General features: G+C 41.1%; 1 protein-coding gene across 1 annotated transcript in view; it reads left to right on the top strand.

Moving 5' to 3' along the window:
• Positions 1–10,121: 10,121 nt before the first annotated feature.
• CCDC57 (coiled-coil domain containing 57) overlaps positions 10,122–21,962 on the top strand; it is a 37,881-nt gene continuing 26,040 nt past the window's right edge. The window contains exons 1-5 of the mRNA XM_055795124.1: positions 10,122–10,135; positions 12,137–12,224; positions 17,426–17,568; positions 18,962–19,162; positions 21,078–21,240. Coding sequence (XP_055651099.1) covers positions 10,122–10,135; positions 12,137–12,224; positions 17,426–17,568; positions 18,962–19,162; positions 21,078–21,240 — 609 coding nt within the window. The remainder of the gene's footprint in view (positions 10,136–12,136; positions 12,225–17,425; positions 17,569–18,961; positions 19,163–21,077; positions 21,241–21,962) is intronic.

Raw genomic sequence — 21,962 nt, 5'->3', positions numbered from 1 at the left:
AGACGTGGTGCTTAGGGACATGGTTTAGTGGTGGGCCTGGCAGTCCTGCATTTACAGTTGGAGTCCATGATCTTAAAGGTCTTTTCCAATCTAAATGATTCTGTGATTCCTACAACCTGTGTAGACGTACACCAGGGTAGGGTCCCAACCGATACTGTCTTGAGAGCTATGGTGTTGCACAGATGAGTAGCTTCCAATATTTTAGAATGTACTTGGTGAAATACAGAGGAAGAATCTGAAACTCTTTTGACACCACAGAAGTTACTTTCTTTCCCATGCACATTACGTTTGCTTTGGCTTTTGATTCAGTTTTTGCTGTAGTACCCATTTGTACCCACTTAGGGATTCATTGCAGTAATGCGCAAAGATGAGCAAGGCTGGATGGTTTGTTTGGGGTAGACAGCATACAGCCAGTGGGACATACATTGCTAATCTTAAAGACCAGTAAAAGCAGGTTTTGACTGTCTACCATCACCCAAATTTAGGCCATTCGATAACAGGCCAGATGAAGGGAATTACGGAAGAGCAAAACCACTGATTCTTGTGGAGTTTCTGAAGCAAGCAGTGCAGTGCCTGAGGCCCAGCAAAATTCATGGACCCTAGCGCCTGAAGACATTTTTACATGTCTTTACAGGTAATCTTGGTTCTCCAGGAAAAGGAAGTGTAGTCTTCGTTGCCAGTCCCAAAGGACTGGAAAAACTCCAGCAGTTTTTGAGAGGGAGACAGTTCTGTTTGTCATGACCCCACCTTCTGACTAATTTCTTCAGGAAGATGTTTCCATCCTGCAAAATCTTCTGCTTTGTTATTGCACTTTACTTGAATCTCTACATCACAGAAATGTATAGCCACCAGTAGAATTTTTAATTCAAAACTTAGAGGTATGTACTTTGTGAAGGTATTTTCAGGAGGGACAGAGGTGCCTAGGACTGGGAGGAGCAACAGTAAAAGTGGAAGTTGTCAAAATACCTAAACCATCAGTATCTCTTATAGCTACTATAAAGATATGAGAGGCTAGGTAAGAAAAGCAGTGTTAGCCAAACATGTTGAAAAGACCAAAAAGAGGACTGGTGTGTCCTTCACATCTGTCAGCATCATCCCTACCAAAGCCTCCATCTCTCTGCAGCCTAGTCACCCTTGCGACATACACTCTTTGGTTAGTGCTCAGTTGTGGAACACTCACACCATTTAAGAGTTGGGTTTTTCCCTAGAGCCAGAGGAGTGTCACTGCAGCTGGTCTGTTTTTCAAAAGTGGCCATCCATAGAAATAGACCAGCTGCTGAGAACAGCGACCAGTGGTCTGTGGTCTCACTTTTGTAGTTGACAGCTCCCACTGTTTTTGGAGAAAGTGTTTTCTGAAAGATATGTGTTCTTAGAGGATGACGTGCCAGGGTAAATGACACCCCTCAACATCAGCACCCAGATCATTGGATTTGATTCACTATTCAACAAGGCAGTAGTGTAAGTGAGCAGAACACAGTGTTGCTGTGCTTGCAGAAGCCTGCACAGAATCTGCATAGGCATAAACACTTGGAACTGAGATGAAGGCACAAACCCCCTGTCTGTTAGGTGGAGTTATTTTGCATTTGTTTAAGCATTAAATATGCTGCAGTACACTTATGAGTAGAGGGAATATTGAAGTGCAGCAAAGACAACTCAAAATGCAGTGACTTGAGGCATATAACTACAAAAAGAGCTTTGAGTGAAAGTCTCAGTTTAGTTTCTTGCTAAAGGGGATTCTTGATAGGGAAGTATAATTTTGCTAGGTTATAGATGGATATAGATAATAGATGCAAGATTCCACCAACTCTCCCCTAAAAAGTCCACAATTCCTCATGGGTTTCCAAATATGGAAGGATCCTGGTGTGTTCCTTTACGTATTTCATTTGACTTTGTTATTTTTTATTTTGCACTTTGCAGCAAGGAAGGCTAATGATATTCTGGATACTGAATCAGAGGGCACATTGCTGGTTGATGGTCAGTTCCTTTTACGCAGGACCCTCAGCTTTCCAAGTGGCTGGCCCCCAGGCTGTGCAGGTGCATGGGGCTATTCCTTGCCAGGTGCAGGATTTTATGTTTTCCTTTGTTGAGCTTCATGAGATTCCTAGATTGTTTCCATTAAAAATAGAGTGATGTAGTGAATCCAATAACTATTTGCCATTTCATATCAATAAAGACAGTCAGAGAATGCTGGAAATTTTCACCTGATCAGGCTTCCAGAAAGGCAGAAGTGACTAGAATATTGTTGTTATGGAGTATAAATAGGAAGAAGGCAGCTGAAATTAGTACAAAGCTTCATTGCTCTGGAACTTAGGGCTTCTGATTACAAGTGTCTTCCCTAGCCCCTCCTGAGCTGTAGAAATGCTTCTGTGTAGCCTAACAGTTTTGAGTGGTTGCTGTTCCCTGTTCCAAATTTCACCTGTACTCTGCCATTCCTGCAGTTCGTAGGTGAGTCCCAAATATTACCTTAAAAGTGCCTGTAAACATGTATTCTTATTAAGCTTTTATAGATATTTTGGTATTAAGGCTATCTTATTTGCACTTGAATGGAGTCTGTTGTATTAATTATGGATTTTCACTGCAGTGTTTTTAAGACTGTTAAGAGTAACATTGAACACTTCAAACAGTTTCGTACATGGCTAACTGCACTGAGCAATGTATGCACCTCTGCCTTGGATTCAAAAGGTAAATGCAGCAGACCATGTTGTACAAAGAACCCTTGTAAGATCTTTATTGCAGAAAGGCCAGTAATATTTAGAGTTGAGGTTTCAGTAATTTTTAGTTTGTTTCTAAAGCAAGTATGAAAATAAGGTCTTTTTGTATGATTCTCAAGATGCAGTTGAGGAACATGAACTGTACCTACAAAGATGTATATAGTTGTTGTACAGGTAGATATGGGGAAAAGAGACATGGAAATCAAATTCTTCTAGCCTGTGATGAAATTAGAGTTTAAATGTGTCATTTGGTTCCTAAATAACAGCACTCAAACTTCAGAGGGGATCAAAAACTCCTCTGGAGTCCTTTGCAAGCTATAAGGTAAGCTGCTTTTATTTAGAAAATCTTTTATTTAGAAAATGCTATCTCTGAATTTGTTGTATTTATTGTTTGTGTACTGTATGCCAAATACATTCCTTGGGGTTCTGTGGAAATAAGGCTATTCATTTGAAGAAAAGCTGCACTTGAAAGAAAGGCTTTTCTGAATCACATTTTAATTTTCATGTTTCATCATGGTAGACTATGTACATATTCACTTATGGAGCCCCCACAAGATGTTTCTCATAAATCTGTTCCTCTGGTTGTCCAGGTAAGCATCTTTGGAGTGTACCATAGCTCTCATGTGGCCTGTGTCTTCATACTACTACTTAGAAGAACTGTGTACTTCAAAAACTTCGAAGTTTGTGTGATCCTGGATCTTGCCTTGTTATGGAGTTGAGGCATGATAAGTTGGACATAGACTTTGGACTGGACACTTAAAAGTGCTTTTGAGCTTAGTAGTATATTTGTAGCCAGGATGTACCCTGCTTTTCCTCTCTAAAATGCAGCATTTTCAGAGGGTGGGTCCATTCTCTTTCTTTCTTTGTGAAGCTACTCAAAAGTGTTCCTATTTCACTGTACCCCGATGGGGCCAAAGACTTGTATTCAGAAGTTGTGACCCTGAAGGTGGTTCTAAAGGTGGCTGGAATCAGCCTTTAGCCAAAATCTTACCTAACTCACCAATGTTTGAAAAGAACAGAAAATCTGCCTCTTCTAAATTCCTGTTCATTTTTGCTAAAATGGAAAAAGGTTTCCTTTCATTTCCATCTATGAAACCAAGACATTTTCTGCATTCCTCTAGATGTACACAGGTTTCTACACTGATCCCAAAATCTGTAGTGTGTAGACTATAATCTTTCTGACTCACAGCTAAGATTAAGACTTACCTTAAAATGTACCTATTTCGGGCACTGTTGAATCACTAGAAGCCAGCAGTGACTCATTTGGGGAACTGACGTGCATTTAACTACGTGACTGGGGGCTGTCTGAAGGTACCCTGGGGAAGATGACAGCTAATTTGAAAGGCTGGGGGGGGAGGAAGTGTTGCAAAAGATAAGGCAGTTCGTAGGTTAGGCAGCTCTGGGGCAAGACCTAAGTAAAAGGAGGATGCCATCAGTCTAACAGATTCAGGCATTCGCCTGCTGTGTGCTGCTTCTGAGAGCTTTGAGAAGCCCGCTGCAGGCATTGTGCATGGTAATTTTTGTGTGCTCAGATTTGGAAGATCATCTGAAGCCGGATTTCACTGTTGTATTTTAAACCAGAGGTTTAAAATTCATGTAAACAAATGAACTAAATCCCTTTAATAACTGGTATTCTGAAGTTATGTGTAGATACACTTCATGTAGCTAAGTGAAACGATTTATTTCAAAATTCAAATTAGTCAAACTCGTACTTGGTTTAGTCAAAAGTAAAATCAGTCAAACTGATTCTAATTTTCAGTAACAGTTACTGATGGAAATAAGCCCCTCCTTCCTTCAGATGCCATGGGGTGAGGAAATCCAGCTCTGTTCTGATGACCTGAGGAAAGATACCTAAGAACCACTGGTAATACTCGACTTACTTTCAATTAGCGTGCTTCTGCTGTAATGCCACAGCGTCCAGGTTTCTGAGGGGTCTCTCGGCTGGGGGAGCCGTTGCCACGATGCAGGGGCTCGGCAGCGCCAGGCCGCGCCGCGGCTATGTCGCCCCGTGGCTTCCCGGCGGGCGGGTGACGGGAGCGGGGGGGGGGGGCGAGGGGAGCGCGCGGCCAGGCCCGCGGCCGCTGCGTCACGTAGGCCGCGCCCCCGCTTTGCTCCGTAGATGCGTTTAGAAATAATTAAATACCGCGGTAGCAGTGCTCTGTGCGGCACGGCCGTGCGCTGCGGGCCGGCCTGAGCTTGTTCAGGCTTCTCACAGGACGCAGTGGGCGCTCGGGGGAGCTGCGACCCTTCCCAGCAGCTACTCTTAGAATGGGCCAGGGCCCCCCTCCTGGCCTGCGCCAGGGAAAGCGCTAACACTGAACAGGCTGCTAAACGGGACGTATAGGAAGACAAGTGAAAAAGAAAATGAGGTTTGAGAGCATGGAACAAGCGTGGTTTCGGGGGTGGGGGGTGCCGTGAGGAGCCTGGGACCACAGCGCAGCATGCACACGGGGAGCCGCTGTATGTAAGAGCCAGGGGGAAATGGGAAAAACGCGAGAACACGGTGCCCGGCAGCTGGAAGCGATCGCGGCGAGAGGAACGTAGAGGCACCGGCCCGCTGAACCGGGCGGGAGGCAGCGAGAGCCCGGGCGACGCCGGGCCGGGGGCGCGGCGGGGCGGGGCGGGCTGGCCGGAGCGGGTGGCTCCAGCGCGGGGGCAGGGCGGGGCCGGCAGCGCGCTGATTGGCCGGCAGCGGTGCACGCCACAAAGTGCGCTTGGGGCCACCGGTTACCATGGGGACCGGTCCGCCAGCCGCGCCGTGGGGTGCGGCCCGCCGCCGCGAGCGCGGGGAGGTGCAGGTGCGTGCCGGGAGGAGCCCAGCTGAGGCCGCGGGCGCCATCGGGGGCCCGTTGTGCTGTGGCCTGTGCCGCAGAGCTCCGGCCTTGCGCCCCTTCTTCTCTCTGGGCACCCGCCGTCTCTCCGCACCTTTCCGGTTGCCGAGAGCCCTCCGTGTGCTGCCCTGCGGCCCCAGCGGCGCCTTGCGCTGCCGTGTGCCGCGCCCCCCCCCCCCTACCCAGGGCCTGGTCCGCGGCACTCGGCCTGCGGCCCGCCTCCCTCCCTGCCTGCCAGCCAGCCCCTGGGCCCCGCGGGGGAACTCGCCCTGCCCCGGGGGCCTGCCCCGCCGCAGGGATTGCCCTGGCTCCCGCCCTGCACGGCGCTGGGCCCCTGACTGACCAGCGCCTTCCCTTTCCGGGCCGTGTGGCTGTCCCATCCCGCGGCCTTGAGGTGCTCCGGGGCTCTGTGTCCGTGCTCCCTCACGGCTCCAGTTTGTATTGCTGGATGCTCTCTAGAACACGTGCCCGTTTCTGAGTCCGGGGGCAATTCCTTCTTCCCACCATACATTGCCTTTACTTACACGGTCCTTTATGCCTGATGCGGAGCCTGGCATTGGGCTATCCTGCACCGTGCAGCAGTACCCACTGGGCCCCAGCTTGATGTCTAGCATCCCAGGTTTCTCTTGTATGTTACTGGTCCTTATCCTATACCCTGCTTCTGAGATATATACATGTATATATATATATATATGTAAAATCTATTCTGATCAGATTGTAAAATGCATGATGTTTATTTGCTGTTTTAAATGCCTAAACTTACTTCTAAGGTAAATAGCAAACCAGCGACTACCAGTAAAGAAAGAGACCATGCATGAGTGATGCTAACTTGTGTCACCAGTTGCCTGTTTTTTTCTTGGAACTGTGTTGACATGATTTCCTGTGCGGGTTTTTTTTTTTTTCCCAACAATTACTTAACGGTGTGGCTGTGGCCTGCGCTGACTGCTTGTGTCATCATGACTTGCACAGCTTTTTCACTGTGTGCTGCTCTTTCCACTCAGGCGGTCTTTGTTCTGTCACTGCTTCCTCAAGGCAAACAGTTGTGGCTAGAGATACTTTGCTGATACTGGCTGTGTGGCATTTTCTTTCTCATCCCCTTCTGTAGTTTTGAAAGGGAGAGAAGTGATCGCACTTTAGTTCTGCTGGTCTGTTATGCACATGTTGTTCTTGGCACAGTAAGGACAGCAAGGAAGAAGCAGCTTCTTTATCTTCGAATGAAATTTTAAAGCTTTACACCTCTTTGACAAATACGGGTTGTGTGGAAGTCTGAAGGTTCTCAAGTATTAGTCTGAAATGTTCTTGCATATCACCTTTCTCTCTTTATGTGATTGAGAGGTGACTAGCTCAAATGTGGCATCCAGCTTCCTGTAGCATTTCAGTAGTAAAGAGCTGCAAAATCTCCACTGAATCAGATGTGCCAACTGCATTCAGTTGTGTGTGATTTACAGCCAAGCCATCATTTTCCTTTTCTAAGGAGGCTGATACGAGTCCCATCAGGGTCTTACATGGGGGAACAGCTGTTACAATCTATCACCTCTTTCTGGATATGCTTGAAGTAAGTGGTTGGATTGTAATGGGGATCTTAGCTGTTTAGGTTATACAGATAAGCTGTGCTTGTTGTACGATGACTCTTGCTAACATGTATGCTGTTTCCTAAGTCATGTTTTAATGTCATCATATATAGGTTTACTGTTCTTTTGACTATAAGACATCCAGGCAATTGGTGCAACATACTTAAAATTACACTGTTATTTCCATTATGGCCCTTATTGAAACTAACTTGCTATTACAAATACTGCTGCTATCGAAGGCAAAATGCTCCCTTATCCCCTATTAATCTGCATTTCTAAGAAATGCAGCTCTCTGTGGTGAAAAGCTATATATCTTGAAATTGCAGGAAGGCTCATTCGTTCATATTATTATATGAAATGAATGATTCCTATGTTATATGTAACCCAGACTCACCTCAGGATACCACTTTCAGTTTGCCAGTGCCATTAAAGTGAGATGTATGGAGTTAGGGAGGAGGGATGTTTTTACAGGAAACTATGTGATGCCTTTTAATTTTACGATAATTGTAGAGAGAGATTGTAAAAGAAGTAACATTTTTCTTAACCAGCCCTTTCCAAGAAAAGTTGTGACTTCAGTTTGGTGATTGCAAGGAAGTAACAAGCTGGAGCTGTGGTCTTGTTTTTGATTCCTTATGCAAAGGTCTTGTTTAATAATGTATTGCTAGTTTTAGCAAATGAAGCATAAGTTGGGCTTCTAAAAGGCACTTACAGAAGTATTTTGATACCTTGATGGATATAGACTGAATATAGTTTCTTCGAGTGCCTTGAGTCCGGAAAGCATCTCACAGGCATTTTTTTATCTTCAATGTATTTATAATTGGGGTGGATGGGGGAAGTCAGATTTAGTTAATCTTTTTAACCATCTTTTTAGCCATCAGATGCATTTGGAGCAACGGTAACCAAAAGGGAGATATAGAAAGAACAAATCTTTCTTAAACCCTGCATGTTATAGGCAGGGAAGCAGTACTGTTCATGAATATCCACAACAGTGACTTCGACAAAAAAATACCTGTTTGTGCTTACCCACATGAAGAAGAAGGTACTACTTACACTATTTTCTGTACGATAGCACAATTTGAAGATTGCCAACAAGAAGCAGAATATGAAGAGAAAACATTTTATTTTCATTGCCTTAGGGATAAATGTGAAGTCTGGGCCAGCAGACCTGAAAGACCACAAGATCACTGTGTCCTCTAGCAGTGTTTGTTACTCAATGTACCTGGGAAGAACAAGCTTGATTATTTTTTTTATACTTGTCATGTTCAACGATCAGAGACTGAACATGACAACGATTTTGATCCTAGAGAATTAGAGTTGTCTAGCTTGTTTGTGAAGAAAAATGTTGTTTAAATTGTGGCATCCTTTAGCATAGAGTACTGCATCATGTTTGCTGATCTGGAAATTGCTCTTTCATTTAAAGAGATTAAAGAGCCACTGTTTGAAAGGCATGCTTATCTGATTTGTTCTCTGCATCCCTGTGGTTATCCAGATGGTATTATCTGTAACCACTGGCACAGAATAATACTGTATGGTGAGAGAAGCTGTATTGACTCCAGAGATTTTCCCAGAGATTTGGGATTTTCCCAAATCTCTGGAGAGGTCTAATAAAAAATTACCATCATTTTTTTCTTTCTTCTTCTTCTTTTTTTTAATAGAACCATGGTGGTTAGAAATAATGGGGGTTTTCTTCTGCAGAGTTTATAATTAGAAATGAGGCAAATATAGAGAATAAACAATAGGAAGAGGTGGAAGTGAAGCAGGTAAAGGGTTTTATCAGTAAAAGCACAACCTCTATGTTGTTTTCTTTTTAGTTTTAAAGGTAGGCTTAATATGTTACTGAAATACAGCAATTTCCTCATACCTGTTGGCCTTTCTGAAGAGTAACTTCAAGGTGGATTTAACTGTGGACAGAACAGTAGCTTTGTAGTCCCGTGAGTAAGCGTGGGAGAGGAAGACAAATGGGGCACAGTAGTTGATATAAGAGAAGGCTGGTCTGTGATCTGCCTTGTCGTAAATGTCTTCAAGAAGAGGGAAATACTTGTGCAGTTTACAGTCACTGAATCTTTTTATGACTTTATTTTCAATCTGTATAAAGAAAGCAGAAAATTATGTTTTCCCACCCCAAAATTTAGTGGCATTTCATAACTAGTTTGAAAAGTCTTATCCTTGGACAATGCAGGACTATAAATAAAAGTCAATTCTTCTTGTAGAAGTGACCAATGCCTGATGGTCCAGGAAACTTTACAATTTAAACTTAAAATTCCCTGGTAATTAATTATCAGCTATGCAGTAGATTGGGACTGACAAGATACTTGATTTGTATTAGTTATGACTCTTAACTGTCTTCTGCCAGCTCCTGTTTCAGATTTATGGTAGTGTTACAAATGCAGAAAGAACTGAACTATCTCCTTCAGTGGAAAGAAACAGAAAGGGAAAGAGCTACATGCCATGTCAAAAGAAAATGCTGCAGGATGTCAAAAAGCAACTCCAAGGCATGCATGTCAAATTTAATAAATTAAAAGAAGAAAATGTCTATAACCTAAGAATTATAGGAGAGAGATAAAGAGTTAAAACACTATGATGTCCCACTAATCTGAAAACACCCAGAAATGCTGAACAGGCAGAGATCAGTGACCTTAGAATGCAATGGGATAAAGTAGAGCAAATGCTTGTCAAGGAAAGAAGAAAAAGATCCAAACTTCATTATCGCTATTGACAGCACACTGAAGAATATAAATTAGAGCTGGAATGTTTTTTCAGGTGAGATGTGACCTCCTTAGAGTAGTATGCTGGAAGAGAGAAATTTAGATGCTTTAAGATACATTTGGATTGGCATAAAGCAGTAGCATCATTCATACAGAGCAATTTGAGCATGGTGATAAAATTATTTATTCTGAGAGGGGAATACCCAGAACATGGATAGAGTGAGGGCTAACAGAAGTGACTTGGACTGTCTTTACATCCTCTATATCTTGGTTTCCACAGTGACTTGTCTGATTTCCGGCAACATGATGGAGAAAGGGTAGCATTAAGTGAAAGTGATGCTCTTAAACATGTGGTGTGTCCCTACATAATTTACAATGGTGCATGTTTGGGAGATGATATCAGTGGGCAGAGATGGTATGATTATAAGGGAAACATAGCGTGGGGAGCAGAAAAGGATTTGTCAGAAGGAAATGATTTTGCCTTGTATGCTGGAATGCCTGTGGGAAATGAGGTGAATCTGAAAGTATTGTGATGTGTCTCCTGTGTGTTATGTCAAGATGCACTTGCCTTCTGTGTATGTGAGGGGACAAATGATAACGGTATCAATGTCAGTAATATCTACGGTTACTAGACATTAGTTGCTGTATTGCACTGTGAATTCAACACAAACAGTTCAGCCTTTCAATTATTTTAAGCCATTGCAAACATCTTATGATAGGAGTTGGGTTTGCACACCCTTAAATACATTTTTTCCCACCTTCTCTGATAGGCCTCAGTGAAGGAAAGAAGTCTGTTGGGTCCCATCCAATCACAGGACCGAGATTTATGACTAATACAACTTATTAAAAGATGAAGAAAGCTAAAGAAGTACGCTTGTTTAGTTTGGCCATTCTCACTAATTTTTGTTATTCTATATAGACTTCTAAACCTTGTGAAGGAAGGGGAATAAATGCTGTGCAGGCAGATACCAAGAAGTAAGCATTTAATAGAACTACTGTCTTCAGATATAACAGCGTCTTTGGGATTTTATGTTTAAAATCGTAACTGCTGTAACGCATTCTGGGTCACATGGCATTTATAATGTCGAGATGGGTGGATAAATTCTAGATACCTTTTTTTTGTTATTAGAAATGATCTGTACATGGATCTGGAATTCCTTAAAGGTCACTGATTGATATTACCGTGGTTCTGGAGCACCTGCAAATTCATTTATAGTCAGTTCAGGAATCATATGGAGCATATCCTTTGGGAATGGAAGGAGGAATTTTACCCCCAGTCTTTTACATCCAGAACTGCCTCTTTGCCAGACTGAGCTGCATACTGATCATGGAGCAGTGCAGCTCCTATATGCCTTGCCCTGGAGAGTTGTGGGATGAACAAGGGAGGTGTACAAGTGCCTGTCTAGGCTACACTGAAGTGACACTTCCGTTAGACTTTACTTATATGCGTAACTGTTGGCTATAGAATTCACATTAATTCAGGTGAAGTGTACATTTCAAAGCAAAATGTAGCAGAATATGAAAGTGAATATGCATTTAGCTGTTTGTGACTCCAGTTCTAGTTTGCAGTTCTGTCTATGTAGTAATTATGTGATCAGCCTTATCTAACCAAATGTAGCAGTCATTCAGCTACATAAAATAACTGCAGTATAGAGCTGAAAGCAACCAGGAAGCTGCAGAACAGCACAGTGCCAATTCAGATGTGTTTGGCTGCGTAAGAGGCTGCACCAAGGCTGTTGAGTCTTGCACAGGTGAATCCAGAGCTTGAAAAGGTTCAGTGTACCATTAGAGAACTTAACTGGTCCCGGTAGCTGTATCAGCTCTTTGAATTTGTTTGAAATGCTGGCCTTACTAGTATTCTTCCACTATATCTCAGAGAAACTTTTTTTTGTTAATAGCAAGTAAAAATACTGGGGGGGAGGAAAGGAAAAGATACAGAACTGCTTCTGTTTTTAAATGTATCTAAAAGCTCAGATTTCCACTAGGCAGCCCTTGTTTTGCAATTTATTCTTATGCAGCAGAAATTTTTGAGTGTAGGAGGAACTCTGATAGACTTAGTGGAAATTTTGCACTATTTCTCATCAGATCCTTGCTATTTCCTGTGCAACTAACTTTTGAAGTGTAGTTTTGAGAAATGGCATATACTGTTATAATTGGTTTCAACTGACTTATGAGAAAAAATTCTGTGGTGACTTTCTTTAGGAAACTATAGCATCTTGTATTTATATTTATGTGTTATTTTTCAAAAAACTTTACATACAGATGCCTCATTAGGTCACCGGATATGGTCTTTAATGCAAATTTACTTTTGTTTATAGCTCTAGGAATGCAGAGTATGTGAACCTGAAGCATTACATGGAGAGAAAAATCCAAGAACTGGAAGGAGAGCTTGCTTGTCCGAAACAGGTATAAGAATATAGAGAAACCATGTTGCATTGTTGTGGTATTGTATTGTAGCAATTCAGTTTTCAACCTTTTAAATTTCATTTTTCTTTAAATTACAATGTTCTGGTTTGACATTGCTGTAGTTGTATAAGCCTTTATTTTTGCCTTTTCTTTTGCTTAAATTGATGAGATTTGCAGTGACAGCTTAGAAAATTGCGTACTACTATTGTAGTGGCTGTTGCTTTGCTTGTCTGGCAGCTGCCCCTTGTAAGGAACTGTTAAGAATGTGTTTAGTAACCTGAGATTGTGTAGGATTATTTTGTGTAGGCAGCACAAGGCTGTATTTGTTAGCCTTGAAACTGCAGGAAAGCTCAGTGTCTAGAAAGCAGAGGCAGCCTTAGGCAAGACGGGTAAGTGTACATTGTTTGTTGTACTCTTAATTACAAGGCTTCCCCCCCTCCCCCCATCTGCCACTTACATTGCTATCCTTTAATCATAACATAATCTTACTAACTGTGAAATTTGACCTTCAACTGTGATCCCTTAGGAGGGTGGGGGGCATTATACCACCTCTCTATATATTACAAACTTTAAAGAACAACAAAACCTTCCTTCTTCATTTCTATATGAAAATGTATTTGGTATTAAAATTACTTTTAACTGTTTACATATGAATGTATTTAATCATTAGAATTAGAATGGTTAATTTTTGGTCTGCCAACTAAACCAATATATAATATAAATGGAAGTGGTAAAAGAAACTATTAGGCAATGACATCTTGCACCCAACACCTGCCAATTCAAATCATGCTGCCCTCAGTATAGTATTCCTGCTAAAAATAACCCATCTTCCTCCAGGAGTCTCTTGTACATGGGCTTCCTAAAGACAGTTTGGGAACCTACCCAATGGAGTATGACTACTTCTCACTTGAACAACACTTGATTACTTGCTTGATTTAGAAGTTATCTCTGTGTGCTGTGTGGTTAAACTGTAATGATAAAGCTGATTAACTGCTGTTATGCAAGCACAAGGGTACATCAGCTAATACATGCTATTTGTCTTAACTTAGTTGTTTTTTTCCTCCGGTGTAGTATCACCAATTGTTTATGACTTACAACTAAAGCAGCTCATCTTACGTGCTTGCCATGGGGTCGCTTTGCGGTGATTCCCCTTAACCTGACATGTGATATTGCATCAATTAGCCAAAACCCCTTGTGACCTCAGCTTCTTGTTTTCAAGTTGCAATTGTGATTTATCAATTGAATTCCTGGAAGTAGTATCTCATAAACACTGTTTTTAATAGTTTATCAGTCTAGGCACCTGAACGGGCACTCACTGCAACAGTTTAATTTCTGGAAAATCCATGGCTCCCTTACATCCAGTTTTTCATACACATATGAAACATAGGTGTTGTGAAGAATGAGTTTCATACTTTAGTGTTTTCTTCACTGGTGTCTTTAATTCCTGTGCATTGGACTCCAAATAACTAGCAGTGTTACTTTGGAAGAATTTCATGCCAGGATGACCATTCTGTAGTACTGCTCTTACTTGGGATAGAAATGTTAAGTCCTCTAACAACAGATTTTTGTTTTTCCAAATATGACAAACAATATAACTATTTTGATTATCTTCCTTTAAATTAATATTCAACAGCTATACAGGGGCAGGGGTTGGAACATGTCTTTCCCATAGCTTCCTATCTCCCAGTAGCCCTTTTGTCACTTTATCTCCAGATACAGACATGGTAGTATTTTTCAGACAACTTTTCAGTAAGGCTATAGTTTCTTAGCTTTTTAGTAGTTCTGCAGGTGTTCAGTACCCATTTTAAAAGCCTCTTGACTACAGGCAAAACTTTCCCTTGTAATAGTAGTGAATTGTTTTCCTTAACTTAAACAAAAAGCTTAGACTAGTGATTGAAAGTCTTTATGATGATGTACCTTTAGAATCTTTTTTTTTCATGTGGTTTGCAAGTGTCTACTTTCTTTGATGATGGATGTCCTAACTGTTTTAGTAGGTTATACATAATAATCAATATCCCTTTATCCATACAGTTATAATATAAATTTAACTTCTGTTAATATTTGTTATTCTATATTTAAAAATCTAATTTGTGGCAAAACCAGCTGAAATAATTAGTTTTCTTTTTGTATAGCTCAGGACTGTTCAGTCCCATTTGCTAAGTGTCCAGTTTAAAAAAAAAAAGGGGGAAAAAAAACCCAACCCAAAACAACCCATGCACCACCACCACCAATAAAAACCAAACCAAAACCCCCACGACTTTTAGCACTGGGGAGATATAGCACTTTTCTGCTCCTCTGAACATTAAAATAAATTTCAAATATTTCTGTAATGGATAGTCTTTAATGTATCGCAGATGCTCAGATATCTGTAAAGGAATTGTACTTCAATGTCTGTAAGGTGGTGGGTATGTGGGTGTTTGTAATTTAAGCTTCTTTTTTTCTTTTCTTTTTTCCTTTTCCCCTAATGTTATGGAATCTGATCTTATTTTGCAAAGGATGCCATTTGGCTGACGTGTTTCTTTAAATTTCCCTTTTGCTGTACAAGTTGTGTTAGGGGGACCTACCACAGGCCAGATGATAGGTTTCATTCAGTGCCTTTTCATCCTCATTAGAGCAAAGAAAGGTTATGCAAGGATTAAACTCCTTGTATCGCGTTTAAAAAAGCCTGTGACAATACAGTGTTTCCATCAGTACCATTGTACTAGTGTTACCTATATCCCCTTGTAGGAACTGCTAGCTGAATTTGATGCAGAAATTAAAAAGAGAGAATGTAAGTTTCAAAAGCAGACAATTTAAATGAGTGACTTAGTTCTGTCCCATGAAGTTAGGGTAACTCATTTTTAAACTGTTACCCTTTACTCATAGAATGAATGTGGTTATTATAATACCAAGTCACTCCTGTGTGAAACACATGAAGAGATGACTCTGTTGTTATTGCTGTTTTTCCTTCACTTATGTATTGAGCTAATTGTTTCCAGGATAGCAGGAAGCAGGGGTATTTGTGATATGCATCTTAATTCATAGTGAGTGGCTTTTTTCCTATACAACCAAAAACTATATATAGGTCTTTGAAAGGCTTGTCTCATACTTGTAAGGCTAGTAATGAGTAATTCACTCTTCCAAAAGCTGTATTCTCTGCTTGTACTGTCTTTGCTAAACATCGTCTGACATTACTTGGATGGTTCTCTGGTGCCTGTGTTCGCTTGCTTCAGCAGTGGTTTAACTGATAATTCAACAAACCGAGGTGTATAGGTAGAGGGGGAAAACCTCTCACATGAAACGAACTGATAGCACTGGGAGAAGCAGACTGGCTTTCAGAAAGGGGGCTGGTATGCCTAAAAGATTGGCAAGTTTGTGGACCGATGGGCGGAAGCCAGTTGTGTGAGGTTCAACACTGCTCAGTGCCGGGTCCTGCCCGTGGGTCACACCAGCGCTACGGGCTGGGGGCGCAGCGGCCGGGACGCTGCCTGGCCGGAAAGAACCTAGGGATGCTGGCTGACTGCGGCTGAGTATGAGCCAGCGGTGTCCCCAGGTGGCCAAGGTGGCCAAGAGCATCCTGGCTTCTATCCTAAACTGTGTGGCCAGCAGGACCAGGGCAGTGACCGTCTCCCTGTGCTCGGCACTGGTGAGACCACACCTCGAATCCCGGGTGCAGTTTTGGGCCCCTCACTAGGAGAGGGACACTGAGGTGCTGGAGCGAGTCCAGAGACGGGCAGTAAGGCCGGGGAAGGGGCTGGAGCACAAGTCTGGTGGGGAGTGGCCGGGGGAGCTGAGGTTGTTCAGCCTGGAGAGGAGGAGGCTCAGGGGGTGGGGGTGTAGGTGGGGGTTGGTCGTCTCCCAGATAACAAGTGATAGGACAAGAGGAAATGGCCTCAAGTTGTGCCACAGGAGGTTTAGATTGGATATTGGGAAAAAAATTTCTTCACTGAAAAGGTGGTCAGGCATTGGAACAGGCTGCCCAGGGAGGTAGTGGAGTGACCATCCCTGGAGGTATTTAAAAAACATGTAGATGCAGTGCTTAGAGACATGATCTAGTGGTGGGCTTGGCAGTGCTAGGTTAATGGTTGGACTTGATAATGTTAAAGGTCTTTTCCAGCCTAAATAATTCTATGATTTTTGTCTAATAAAATAAATTACTTCTGCCTACTTCACCTTGCCAAAGGCTTACTAGGGTAGCAAAAGGTTGACTGGCCATCAGTGTTATCCATGGGTTCTTGCATCTTGAAAGTTGACACAACTGGAGTTTAGTTTCTGGTTTTGTTATCTTGTCTTCTTGATCCTTCTTTAAAGGATGCTGCTGTAGCAATGGATGTAAAAACACTGTCATCTTGCAGTCTTCACTATAAAGATAGCATGAACAACTGCTGATGGCTCAGTATGAACAAAGGAACCACAACTGCATTATACTTACTAAATGTAAATTTGCACATATTGCTTACTCTGTGAGATGCAGTGTAACTCTGATAGTACTTCATAAGAAACCTTTAATCTTTCAAATTTTCAGACCTGAGTGCTTGATTAGGTATCTCTGTTTCAGTTTCCAATGCTGCTTGCAGCTGTATCTGCATGTAATAGCTCTCAGTAGGCCTTATGTGCTAGAAACTATTATCTTTTTCTTTCTTTCTGAAACATACTATCTATATTGAGTTGTTTATTTTGTGTGTGTGTGTATATATGTATTATTTGCACCTGAATTGGTGGTGGAGGTGTTAAGCAAGGGAAGGAGAGGTCATACACAGTCATTTCCCCTGTGTATTAGTGAGGCCAGCTGCTGGGGAAACCAAGAAGTGACTGAATAAAAAACTATAAAAGGAACTTTAGGCAGAGATAGGAAGGGGTAGTGTGCAGGTTTAATGTTAATGTAGGTGATAGGTGAGGACAGGAATACAAAATGAATGTTTAGCAGTAATGTGGGAGTAGAAACATAAATAACAGCAGATGTTATAGCTTATGGGGAAGGTGTTTTAAAGTGCTTTGTTGATGTAATGCTTATACCATGCAAAATGTTAATTACAAATTTTAAAAAAAACCCCACAAACAAAAGAACCACCCAAAAAAAAATCTACACAACTTTATTATTTTGTTTGATTCTGGAGCTGATGTTGTCACTTCAACTGTATAAGGGCTCCGGATCTTTTAAAAAATTAGGTTATATCAGGCTGTCATTAGAATTCTTAATTCTTATTTTCCTCCTTTCTAAGGTGAAGCTGCTGACCAGAGAACAGGAGGCCCTCAAAGAGACTGGAGTGCAAACACCAGAATCACAGCAAACAGCAGAATGTTTTTATTCAAGACTGGAGGAAGAAAATAAGTTCAATGATTTTGTTGCTGTGAAAGATACTTGGTATTGTACACTTTTGATTATGATCAAAATAAACTGCTTTTTACAGACTCTACCACTCCATAACACTTTCAGTTTACTTTTCCACACATACTCTAATTTTAGCAACAGCTTGGGATAGTGTACGTGAATTAATTGATCTAGTAATATATATTGTTATGACAGAAAGAGGTAGCAGTTTGTATGAAATATTTCCAAAGTTGCATGGATCCAGGATAATTCTGCTACATTTTTTCTGGATGTAACCTGTCTCACTTTAAAAATAGAATTTTATCTTAGAATTTTTAATGGTTCAGTGGTACCTTCTGCCTTTACTGCAAAAAGGAGTAAATATAATGAAAAAATTAGTTCATCCCACTTCTAGAGTGTGCAGCTGGTTTTGGGATGTCATATTCCACATACTTGGCTTGCATCCTGTAAGTCCAGTTGCTTCAGTCACAACTTCATACTTTCTCAAGCTTCTACAAACAGGTTGTAAATATAGTGACTGAAAATAACTCATTCAAATGAGAGTATTATTGGGGGTTTTATCTTTTATGTTTTTACTCATGGCTAATTCAACCTTAAGAAACAAGACTTACTCATAGTTCAATTTCTGTTTCTTCTGTTTTATTTTAATCCTTTATATCCAAAAATTTGGTTATATTTTGAAAATTTACATGTGGGTCAATTTCATAGAATAAGAGCATTATACAGCTATTACTTGCATGTCTCCTTTTTTATTTACTCTTAGCTTTGAGTTTTCTATAGGTGCTATTCAGTGGCTTTTTTTCTAGTAAGTTGCTTCTGTCTGATTTTAAACCTGGCCTCTGTTTTTGTGTGAGTGCATGCTCAGGAAATTAATCTGTGAATGGAAACTGAACATTCAAGGAAGCATTTTTGTTCCATGGATTCGTACAGTCTCATACCTGGGCCATAGCTGTCTTTCAGTTGTTCAATTACTGTGAAGAGTATTTTCAGTATGGCAAAAAAAGTGTGTTGAATGGAGTAGCTCACCTATTAAAATATGAGTAATCCTAAAAAATCTTCAACCTAAATTTTTAGGATCACCCTTATCCCATAATTAGGTGAAATACTGTTCTTCTTTGTGCTAATCACAAACTTAAAGTTCTGTGATAAATTGGAGTTAAACTCTCTGCAGTGGTATAAGAAAGATTCAGCTCTGGTTCTAAGTCCAACTAAATAGTGGCATTCTTAGTTTGAAAAACAACTGCAAAAGACCTCCTCACAACCTGTTCCACTGACAAGCGGATATTGATTTCTGTTTCCACTGTTTCTGACAACGATTCTTTGAATTTGCTCAAACCAAGCTAATAAAGTAAATCAACAGTACTAAAAAATAATGTGCTTGTGTGGCTTGAAACCTCACTTGATTTTGTCTCTCTGCATACTCTAGGCATGAAGAACTAGCTCGTGCTGCCAAGGAAAAAGATGTGATGCCAGCTTCAGTGAAAGAAGCCCAAGTCAGTCAATTTAAAAAGTTGAAGAAGCAGATTAGAGAACTGCAGATGAGACATAAAAGTCTGGAAGTTGAGCTGTGCAGAAGAGAATGGAGTCACAATGCTTGTTTAAGAGAGAAAGATGCTCTTATTAGACAGTGAGTAACTTGAGTTATCTTGTTTCATAAGCTGCGATGAAAGAAATTCAGAAAATTATACTTACTGGTTTTGTGCCCAACTTAGGTGAAAAGTTCACAGTAATTCATGGTTAAACATACCACACCTGGAGTACTGTGTCCAGTTCTGTCCTTGCAATTGAAAAAAGACACGGACCAACTGGAGAGAGCCACAAAGATAATCAGAGGGCTGGAGAAACCTGCCCTATGAAGAAAGCCTGAAGGAGTTTGCTCTTTTCTCCCTGGACAAGGTTCAGGGGGACCTCTTTACAGTTTTCTACTACATACAGATGGCTACAAAGAGGATAGAGGCACTTGTTTCACAAGGAGCGATGTGGAGATGACAAGGGTCCATGGGTACACGTTGCACTGGGAGAGGCTTCATCTCAATGTAAAAAAGAATTTATTTTTTGTTACAGTGAGAACATCTGCCCCAGGGACATGGCAGAGTCCTCATCACTAGAGGTTTTCAAGACACAATTGGACAGAGTACTAGATAATCTCATCTAGGCTCCCTTTCCCCTGAAAGTTTGGACCAGATGATCTTTCCAACTTGGGCTGTTCTGTGTTCTATATATATTAGTAGTAGTGCAAGAAAATTTGTAGAAAAATGTCAATATATGCATATAAACATTAGTTGTATGATTGACATTATCAAGAAACATCTCCTCAAGGTTTAACAAGAAAATGAGGTCACATGGAAGAGAAAGTATCTGAGAACCTAGAGGAGCAGCAACACACCATAAGAAAAGAGCTTATTCATGACCAGCCTGGAAGGAGGCAGCTGCCAGTCCAAGGCGGGCACTGGAAACTAAAGAATTGCTTAGGTGGCCTGCATTTTGTATGGGTGGAAATGCGAGGTTTGCAATATGCATTTGGATCATGAAAAAGTCCCTCTGAGCTCCTAATTTAAAAGGAAAAAAAAAGTTATTGAACAGTTTTATATCCAAGATTGCATCATGTGCTTTGTTAATTGTCTTAAACAAGTATGTATTAACATGGGAATGGGGTTGTTCTTGTATGTAGACTTCAAGAAGAAATTATAGCACTAAACCCAGGCCAAGATTCTCATCTGATCAAGATTTCTACGGAGTCTGCCTCTAAAGAATTCCAAATTCAATCAATGCATAGACAGGAAGAGAAGTTGAGGCACAGCTGGCCAAATTTCAGAAAGATGCAGAATGGTAAAGAAGGCTAAGACTTTTGTCTAAAGTAATTTACAACCAATCATAAGACTATCCTGAAGTCCTGACAGCTTTGTGTTTTAAAAGCTCGGCCATGTAACAATTTAACCTGTCCTGAAAGCCCTTACATTCTGAATATGAGGTTTGTCTCATTCTGTGCACCTCCTGTCTCATCTCTTTTTCCACAGTGTGTTTTCAATGTATGTATATGCAGCAGCCTTTGATCTTAGGAATTTTACCCTGACAATCCAACAACTTTAGTTCCTAGCTCTTTGTATCTCATTTCCTTTATCAGCAAATTGGAAACATGCTGTGGATGGTATTGCTGAGAGTGGAATTGGTGTTGAAGAGCAGCTCATGCTGCTTGAACTGAGGGGACCTCCAAAGCTGATTCTAAATACCCATACAGATGAACCCTAGGAGACTGCTGAGCTCTAAGCAATTAAAATGCTTTTGTCCAATAAAATACTTAAGAGTGTGATAGGATAGAATAGGTATTTGGAGAACAGAACAAGGAAAGAAGATGAGGACAGCAAATGAGGCTGAGATTAAAAAAAAAAAAACAAAAACAAAACCCAAACCAAAAACCTCAAAGCAAAATGAACACCACCACCAAAAAACCAAACCAACCAACAAACAAAAAAACCCCAGCCCAAACCATCCTCAGTATTTATCCTGCTGAAATCTCAACAGCTTTGCTCTGTGTATTATAGATATCAACAACAACTGTCTCTGGCAGCTGAGCAAGAATGGATTCTGGAACACAGTAAAATGCAAACAGAACTGGACTGGCAGCAGCTTTGTGAGAATGTTGGAAGTAATCTGTATCAGAAATCAGAGGAGCTAACCCAAAGCCTGTCTTCAGCAAGAGAGCAGGTAAGAATTTGAAGTTAACACTGCTTAGGAACTATCTGTTGCATAAAGACCTATGGAGTTTTTCCATCATGGTGTTTCTCAGGGGAGGCATGACTTCAGTCATCTTCAAAAATCTGTAAAACAGTAACTCTGGATTGTGCATAGCAGTTTTCTGTATTGTGCACAGCAGTTCATCAAATATATTTGATCAGAGATCAGATTAATTTTCATGGACAGTCTCTAACAGCAGCATTTTCTCCCTTGTAATGAAGTCAAGTCAGCTTGAGGGGTGCCACTGCTTTTCTCTTGGCATTGTAGCAGAAGAAAGCTCTCTCTGAGGAGGCCCAAAAAAGAGTTTCAGATCACAGTGCCACTTGAATTCTATCAAGGGAACTATATTAGTCCTGGAAAACTCAGAGTAGTTTTGCATGGAAAAAAAAATATTCTTAATTTGTGAAGTGTACAAGCTTCTGTTTCTGAAAAATGAAATACATGCTTATTGTTCAAGACTGTTACACAATGGGCTAACAATAATTCCGAATGACTAGTTGCCTAGTAAAGTCATGGGTGCAGAGGAAACACTTGTTTATTAAGTTCAGAATGGAGGCATTTACTCTGGTGTTTTATTTTACCATTGTCTTCCCAAAATGATTCATAAGCATCAGTAGGTGTAGCATAGGAGCACATCTGAAAGATGAATTGACATTGTCCATTTTACATACAGAAGATGAGACAATGAAGCC

Source organism: Falco peregrinus, chromosome 2 (assembly GCF_023634155.1).
Source record: "Falco peregrinus isolate bFalPer1 chromosome 2, bFalPer1.pri, whole genome shotgun sequence".
Taxonomy (NCBI): domain Eukaryota; kingdom Metazoa; phylum Chordata; class Aves; order Falconiformes; family Falconidae; genus Falco; species Falco peregrinus.
This window is presented reverse-complemented; position numbering and strand designations above follow the sequence as displayed.